Source organism: Nerophis lumbriciformis, linkage group LG32 (genome assembly GCF_033978685.3).
Source record: "Nerophis lumbriciformis linkage group LG32, RoL_Nlum_v2.1, whole genome shotgun sequence".
Lineage (NCBI taxonomy): Eukaryota > Metazoa > Chordata > Actinopteri > Syngnathiformes > Syngnathidae > Nerophis > Nerophis lumbriciformis.
Genome location: NC_084579.2, coordinates 4,154,031 through 4,163,032, shown reverse-complemented (window position 1 = coordinate 4,163,032; position 9,002 = coordinate 4,154,031). Strand labels below are relative to the sequence as shown.

General features: G+C 46.9%; 1 protein-coding gene across 2 annotated transcripts in view; it reads right to left on the bottom strand.

Annotated features, from left to right (window-relative positions):
* cnnm4a (cyclin and CBS domain divalent metal cation transport mediator 4a) overlaps positions 1-1,703 on the bottom strand; it is a 32,605-nt gene extending 30,902 nt beyond the window's left edge. For both annotated transcript variants that reach the window (XM_061926666.1, XM_061926667.1), the window contains exon 1: positions 332-1,703. In XM_061926666.1, coding sequence (XP_061782650.1) covers positions 332-1,703 — 1,372 coding nt within the window. The remainder of the gene's footprint in view (positions 1-331) is intronic.
* Between the last annotated feature and the right edge of the window lie 7,299 nt (positions 1,704-9,002).

Sequence of the window (9,002 nt, the reverse complement as noted above, 5' to 3'; positions counted from 1 at the left end):
CAAAAGGCTCAAGTCCAAGTGAAGTCACAAGTCATCGATGTTAAAGTCTAAGTCGAGTTGCAAGTCTTTTTACATTTTGTCAAGTCGAGTCTAAAGTCATCAAATTCATGACTCGAGTCTGACTCGAGTCCAAGTCATGTGACTCGAGTCCACACCTCTGCAAAGTACTTAATGAAAGTAACACATCTAAATTGAAAATAAATCATATCTTGCTCATTTCTCAACCTATTTTCATTCAATCAACACAGAAAAAGGTCAAGTGATATAACAGACAGACAGGGCTTTGCTGTCCGTAACACACAGACACACACACACACACACACGCGCTGACCTTTCTTGAACTCCTCCAGCATGGTGTCCAGCTTGGTGTCGTGGAAGACGAAGTGGACCGGGTGGTTGTAGAACTTGGTGATGGTCTTGAGCGTGGTGGAGTCGTCGGGGTCGACGAAGGCCAGGTCCTTGACGTAGAGGATGTCCACGATGTTGGAGCGCTCGTCGTCGTAGACGGGGATGCGCGTGTAGCCGCTCTCCATGATCTCGGACATGGTGTTGAAGTCCAGCACGGCGTGGGCCTGGATCATGAAGCAGTCGGCCAGCGGGGTGAGGACGTCCTCCACGGTCTTGGTGCGCAGCTCCAGCGCCCCCTGGATCATGTTGAGCTCCTCCTTGACCAGGTCGTTGTACGGCTCCGTCACCTTCAGCATGCCCACCAGCTTCTCGCGGTTGTACACGGTGCCGATCTCCTGGCCCAGCAGGACGTCCAGCAGCTTGCTGACGGGGAAGGACAGCGGGAAGGTGAGGAGCATGAAGAACTTGGTGAGCACAATGGTGTTGGCGCCCACCGCCAGCCCGTGGCGGGAGCACAGCGCCTGGGGGACGATCTCGCCGAAGATGACGATGCCCACGGTGGAGGCCACCACGGCGCCCAGGCCCGAGCCGATCAGGTCGTCCAGGAGGATGGTGAGCGTGGTGTTGACCAGCACGTTGCCTAGCAACAGCGAGCACAGCAGGTAGTTGCCCTTGCTGCGGATGGGCTCGATCTTGCGGGCGTACTTCTTCTCCTTGTCGGTGCCGCAGCTCTGCACGATGCGCAGCTCCATGGGGTCCAGCGCCATCAGGCCCAGGTTGAGTCCGCTGAACATGCCGGACAGGACCAGCAGGCAGGCGATGAGGATGGCCTGCAGCCAGAGAGGCAGCAGATGCTTCTTCTCCTCCAGGACCAGGACGCGGCCGTCCCCGTCCTCCAGCCGCAGCCAGGGGCCGTCCGCGTTGCCGCGCGTGCACAGCGCGTACTCCTTGCTGGGCTCGCTCTTGCGCAGCGGCTTAACGTGCACGCGCAGCAACCCCGCCGTGCCCCCGCCGCTGACGTTCATGAAGGTCCCGACCCCGATGTCCTTCGTGAAGTCCGCGCAGGTCCGCTCCGGCGCCTCGTCGGCCGCCAGCTCCGTGAAGCGGACGAGCGTCCAGGCGGCGGAGTGCAGCCGCAGCCCGTAGAGGCGGAGCCGCACCGTGCTGTCCTCCGTCACCTGCAGGACGCCGTCGTCACCGGTGCTGGTCGGCTTGTCGCTGCTCTCCAGCCGCATGCCGAGCACCTGACTGCCGCCGGACGCCGCCGCCTCCAAACGAGCTCCGTCGGCGCCGCACAGGAGGAGGAGGAGGACCGTGACGATGTAACCCTGCTGGCCGCGCCATTCTCTCGCCATGTTTGTTGGACTGCTCGCCGCCGACGCGGTGACGTCATTTACTCATGTCCGAGCGGACACGCCCCCCGGGGCCCCCCCCTTCCCTCCCTCGCGTAAACACGCCAGGTGATTGACACTACAATAGCGCCACGCCGCGCACTCACTCGGACGGCCTAGTGACGTCAAGGGTACATCACGTGACCACTGCAGCGCTACCTCACCTCGTGTTCTTTCTAAAATGCTGGTTAACTATACACAGGCCCGGCCCTAACCAATCTGGCGCCCTAGGCAAGATTTTAGGTGGCGCCCCCCCCCCCACATCGGCAGTGAAGTGTATATACTCACAAGAAACCGAATAGCTTTGTCTTTGACCTTTTTTTTAAGCAAATTAACAATCAGAATAGTTAACAAGATAAAAAAAAATATGAATAAATAAATTAATGCAAAAAATAAAAAATGAATATCCATCCATCTTCTTCCGCTTATCCGAGGTCGGGTCGCGGGGGCAGCAGCCTAAGCAGGGAAGCCCAGACTTCCCTCTCCCCAGCCACTTCGTCCAGCTCCTCCCGGGGGATCCCGAGGCGTTCCCAGGCCAGCCGGGAGACATAGTCTTCCCAACATGTCCTGGGTCTTCCTCGTGGCCTCCTACCGGTCGGACATGCCCTAAACACCTCCTTAGGGAGGCGCTCGGGTGGCATCCTGACCAGATGCCCGAACCACCTCATCTGGCTCCTCTCGATGCGGAGGAGCAGCGGCTTTACTTTGAGCTCCCCCCGGATGACAGAGCTTCTCACCCTATCTCTAAGGGAGAGCCCCGCCACCCGGCGGAGGAAACTCATTTCGGCCGCTTGTACCCGTGATCTTGTCCTTTCGGTCATAACCCAAAGCTCATGACCATAGGTGAGGATGGGAACGTAGATCGACCGGTAAATTGAGAGCTTTGCCTTCCGGCTCAGCTCCTTCTTCACCACAACGGATCGATACAGCGTCCGCATTACTGAAGACGCCGCCTGTCGATCTCACCATCCACTCTTCCCTCACTCGTGAACAAGACTCCGAGGTACTTGAACTCCTCCACTTGGGGCAAGATCTCCTCCCCAACCCGGAGATGGCACTCCACCCTTTTCCGGGCGAGAACCATGGACTCGGACTTGGAGGTGCTGATTCTCATCCCAGTCGCTTCACACTCGGCTGCGAACCGATCCAGTGAGAGCTGAAGATCCTGGCCAGATGAAGCCATCAGGACCAAATCATCTGCAAAAAGCAGAGACCTAATCCTGCAGCCACCAAACCGGATCCCCTCAACGCCTTGACTGCGCCTAGAAATTCTGTCCATAAAAGTTATGAACAGAATCGGTGACAAAGGGCAGCCTTGGCGGAGTCCAACCCTCACCGGAAACGTGTCCGACTTACTGCCGGCAATGCGAACCAAGCTCTGAAAAAATGAATATATGAAATACAATATTTTTTACATACATATTGCTTAATTAACATTAATGATGTGCACTTTAACAACTAGGCTTACAACTATACCTAATATATAAAGGGGTGGAAAAGTGACTATTACCTGCAGGGCAAACATTATCTAACCAGAAGGCAATAACAATGTAAACAAAAAACACCTGCTTAAAAGATCTAATACAAATGTCCCTGAGGAATGTAAGGTGGGAGTACTGTAATTACCTAACGTTACATTATTATTTTCCATAACAATTTAGCCCCCTCCACAATATTAACCCGACGTTAAAACAGAACTATTAGCAATTGCCGAATCATGTAACATTAGCTTAATGCTAAAAAGCCAGGTTACTATCACATTCTGTAACAGACAAATAATTTCATGTAGGCTAACGTTACCTACCTGCTACCTCTTGTCTTTTTCTCGTTTCTCCTCCTCTTCTTTTCTCTTTTTTCTTCCCTGGGCACCTGACAGTTTTGGCCGTTTTGACATCTTGTGTTGATTTTTTGATGTGGTGACGTCCAAAAAGAGTCATGATACGGGAAGGGAGGGGGCGCACCGTGCGAAGGGGGGGGAAATAATATATATTATAATATAATATATTATAATATTTCTGTTATATAGGCTTTACTTTGCATTTTAATTAACGTGGGATTATTTTTTGTATTTAGAAATAATAGTACCAACTTTTTTTTTTTTTTTCTCCAACATTTGTGGCACTGGCGTGGCGCCCCCTGATGGACGGCGCCCTTAGCATTTGCCTATACGACCTATGCCACGGGCCGGCCCTGATGTGACCACTGCAGCGCTACCTCACCTCGTGTTCTTTCTAAAATGCTGGTTAACTATACAAATATCCTATATTTCATTGTATCATTAAGTAGCACTAACATTTTTAAAATTATTGTCATTCACGAAAGTTTTGCGCATGGAAAAGTGTAAATATAAGTCTTATTGATCATGAAGTAAATAACACACCAAGACAGTTTTATTTTTCCTGTTTAGCCAGAAGGAATGACACAGTGTTGTTTCAAAGTCCAACCACAAGATGGCGGTGCTGCGGCGTTCTTCGCCCTGCATGATCAATGCCGTCACAATAGTTTGAATTAAGACTCAACAACAGTGTTGGGTTCAGGCACGTGCACACATAGGGCCCTATGGGTGCTTGAGCCCCTGCCCTTTTTTGCCTTGTCTTAAAAAGTGCCCTCTGCCTGTGTGTGTGGGTTTTTTTTTCTTCTTCTTTCTTTAAACAACATTAATACATTCCTGTCAGGGATGTAAAAAAACAGCGGTACAAAAACTCCACGTTTTCTTGTAATAACGGGTTGTTTGAGCCTGCCGCTTCCGCCAGAGAGAGAGAGAGAGAGAGAGAGAGGGCGAGTGAGTGAGTAAGTGAGAGGAGAGAGAGCCAACTGCGCCCCTGAGGAGACGTGACAGTGGAGCAACTTGAACCTGTGAGTTATGGTCTAGTCGCCGTCCACTTATTCAGCATCTAATATGGGTAATATTTCAGAAAAACGCTGTATTGTGTCAGCTTCTGTTTTTGCCGGACGTCGGAGCACGGCGCATCAATTGAGCACGGCGCATCAATTGAGCACGGCGCATCAATTGAGCACGGCGCATCAATTCCGCACAGAGCAGAGCGGATCGTGCGGGACAGGAAGTAGTGTACAAAATACAAAATAAAACACCGGGTTAATTTTCACAATAAAATGCACTGTGTTTACGATCACATTTCTCTCACAGTAGAGGTTTAGATATAAAGTTTATTGTGACTTTGCTATTACTGTGTGGGTTAACAAAATAATAATAATAATAATGATAATAATAACAATAAGAAGAATGACACATGCCACTCTCACACTGAAGGGGATCTTAAGAACACTAAGAGACAACAGTGGACATGACATCTTTCCAGCACTGGAAGAAATGATGAAAACATATGCCACGATTCCAGTGTCCACTGCCACAGTAGAGAGGTCTTTTTCTAAACTGAAGCTGGTCAAAAACTCACTCAGAGGCCTATGCACAGAAGAGAGGCTGTCTGATCTCCTTCTCCTCTCCATTGAAAAAGACATAGTCATAAATCACAATGATGTGATCAACATCTACAGGGACATGGCCCCCAGAAGGTTGCTGCTTTAAGGCCCCCAGAAGGTTTGGCTACTGATTGTGCACTGATTTCACAGCATTTCATGGAAGCCCTGAATTTACATTGAGGAGCATATTTGGGTATGGGTGGCCTCCATCCTACAGCCCTCTACTGGCCCCTGGTCCATATTTTGGGGGGGGCGTGTCTGTGTTTACGAACAAGACATCATGGCAAAGCCGAAGCCGAGTTTCTTAACATGGAGATATTCTCACTACTTTTCTTTTGTCGAGCACAAAGAAAACATTTTAGTTAAATGTAAGTTGTGTCTTGGATCAAAGATCCTATCTACTGCCCAAAACAGCAATTCAAATCTGCTGAAACAGCTACAAAAGCAACATGCTTGGACGAAGCTAGTAAAGAGAGACGGACTCCGATGCCACTTCACCTCCACCTCCACCTAAGGATTTTAACGGAGGCACTGCTAGCCAGGACAACATTGATAAAGCCATTACAGCGTATGTGCTAGAAGACATGCAGGCTATTTCTACAGTGGAGTCACCTACTTTCAGACAGCTAATTTAGCATGATAGCGGGCGTCCAACGGAAAATGGCACTAAAACCTTTTCCAAGTTCCTGGACACAGTGGACAGTGAGTACATAAACATGGAAAGCGAGCTAAAGAAGACATTCCACACTCTGCCTCTGCTCATCATTCATCACTGAAGGTACACACACACTGTCAATTCTCTTATATACTCTTTCATTCTAGACTTCTAGAGTGATTATCACATCACTCTAAATGTATAGACTATAAAGTTCACAAACATAAAGAGGGATCCTAGTGGGCCAGGCCAATCTTTCCTTATCTGTAAACTAAAACTGGGGAACTGTGTAATGTTCAGTGTTGATCTCCTGAAAACATGATTTTATTTCACAATTCCTTGAGAGAAAAAAACGCCTGGTTAGGCGTGTGTTTAGCAGTATGTGTGCTGTATAGTGACATGACATAATGTCATGTGTGCCTTCCTTGGGTGAAGCCAGGTTTAAGCTATGTTGTGACATGTTGTTATTATGCTGTTTGTTACTTATGTATGTTATGTTGCAGCTATTTAAAATAGTTTTGTCAATTTGTTTCGGCCCAAAATAAATTGGCCCTTTGAAACACATCTTTGTCTTTGTGTGTTGTATGTAGACCACATTGCTTTGCAGAGTTCAGTGACGCAAATGCATGTCAAGTTGATCAACAGATTGTATTATTCTCCACTGCAATAACAATACTGAAATGAAGGCTAAAAGGGCATTAATGCATACTTGCCAACCCTCCCGGATTTTCCGGGAGACTCCCGAAATTCAGTGCCTCTCCCGAAAACCTCCCGGAAGATATTTTCTCCCGAAAATCTCCCGGAATCCAGCCGGAGCTGGAGGCCACGCCCCCTCCAGCTCCATGCGGACCTGAGTCCAGTGTGCGCACACAAGAAGACAAAGCAGAAGAATGAGACCTAGTCTAAGAGCCAGGGGAGACACTTCTCCAGGGCCGATGTATGCTCGGGGCAACACCCTTACCCGGCAGTGGGTCTCCACAGCGGACGACTTTAGGGTGAATGATGAGTCCAGCGATTAGTTGCAAATCTTGCTTTATTGATTGCTTGCACACAGCCAATCCAACACAAAACCAACTAGTCCCTCCCTGCACTCATGCTACCGCTCCCTCTCTTCTCTCGCCCACACACTCACTGACATCACTCACCTCACATGCTGTCACCTATTAAAGGGCCACACACACACATACTCTACTCTCATAACACACAGTACAGTTAGTAGAACAACTGTGTTTTCATTACTGTGTATTTGATAGGTGCCATTGCCCCGGAATTGTATTGCATTGTACTTTCAAGTACAACAGTGAGTAGATGAGTGTCATGTGTGTGTATACGTGTAAATAAATGAACACTGAAATCCAAGTATTTCTTTTATTTATATATATAATAAAATAAATATATATATATATATATATATATATATATATATATATATATATATATATATATATATGTATGTGTGGGGAAAAAAATCACAAGACTATTTCATCTCTACAGGCCTGTTTCATGAGGGGGGGTACCCTCAATCGTCAGGAGATTTATATATATATATATATATATATATATATATATATATATATATATATATATATATATATATATATATATATGTATGTATGTATGTATGTATGTATGTATGTATATATATGTATGTGTATATATATATATATATATATATATATATATATATATATATATATGTCTTAATAAGGTTATCCAAAAAATAGTGCTTGATACCGTAGTAGAGCGCAATATATGTGTGTGTGGGAAAAAAAATCACAAGACTATTTCATCTCTACAGGCCTGTTTCATGAGGGGGGGTTCCCTCAATCATCAGGAGATTTTAATGGGAGCATTCACATACCATGGATTATATAGGGCACAGAGTGGGTGGGTACAGGCTGGCGTAGGGGCGTGGTGATTGGCTCATGTGTTACCTAGGAGGTGTTTCCGTCTGTGGCTGGCGGCATGCTGTTACAATTTCGCTGCGCTTGTTGAGGGATGACAGGTCTGGACGGTAAATAATAAACTGTTTTTCTTTCAAGCATAGGTTGCATCTTTTATTACCACTATTGCTTGCATCCAGCACACCTTACAATAGTGGTAATAAAAGATGCAACCTATGCTTGAAAGAGAAACTGTTTATTATTTACAGTCCAGACCTGTCATCCCTCAACAAGCGCAGCGAAATTGTAACAGCATGCCGCCACAGACGGAAACACCTCCTAGGTAACACATGAGCCAATCACCACGCCCCTACACCAGCCTGTACCCACCCACTCTGTGCCCTATATAATCCATGGTATGTGAATGCTCCCATTAAAATCTCCTGATGATTGAGGGAACCCCCCCCCCCTCATGAAACAGGCCTGTAGAGATGAAATAGTCTTGTGATTTTTTTTCCCACACACACACATATATATATATATATATATATATATATATATATGAAATACTCCAGTTGGTGAATTCTAGCTGTAAATATACTCCTCCCCTCTTAACCACGCCCCCAACCACGCCACCCACCGCAACCACGCCCCGCCCCACCCCCCGACCACGCCCCCCACCCCCCACCTCCCGAAATCGGAGGTCTCAAGGTTGGCAAGTATGCATTAATGGGACTCTTAAATAAAATTATAAAAAAGAACTAAATAGTTACTTTTCACAGTAACGCATTACTTTTTGGTGTAAGTAACTGAGTTACTTTTGAAATAAAGTAACTAGTTACTGGTTTTCAGTAACTAACCCAACACTGTTTACTACTAGCTAAGGTTGCTAACCTAGAAGAAAAAAACAATCTGGACATATTTACGTCAACATTCGTAAACAAAAACATTCCATAGACAACGCTAGCAGGACAAATGCTAAAATAAACACGTTAAAATAAAATCGAAAACTGGTAACTTAGACTTTAGCCGGTACCGCCATTTCCTCGCAGTGCATTGTGGGACAAAAGGGGCGTGGCGTTTGTGAAGCACACTTCCGGGTGCTTAAATGATGACACGACCACTGCGTCAGACTCCCCCCTCCATCTTGCCCACACTGCTATTATGTAAGGCGATTACACGCCACCCCCTCCTCCATGAAGCTTGCTGTCTGCATGACGACTTAAATAAAAGGACAAAGTGTTTCATCTTCACTGCTTAGTTATCATATTTACCATCCTATGT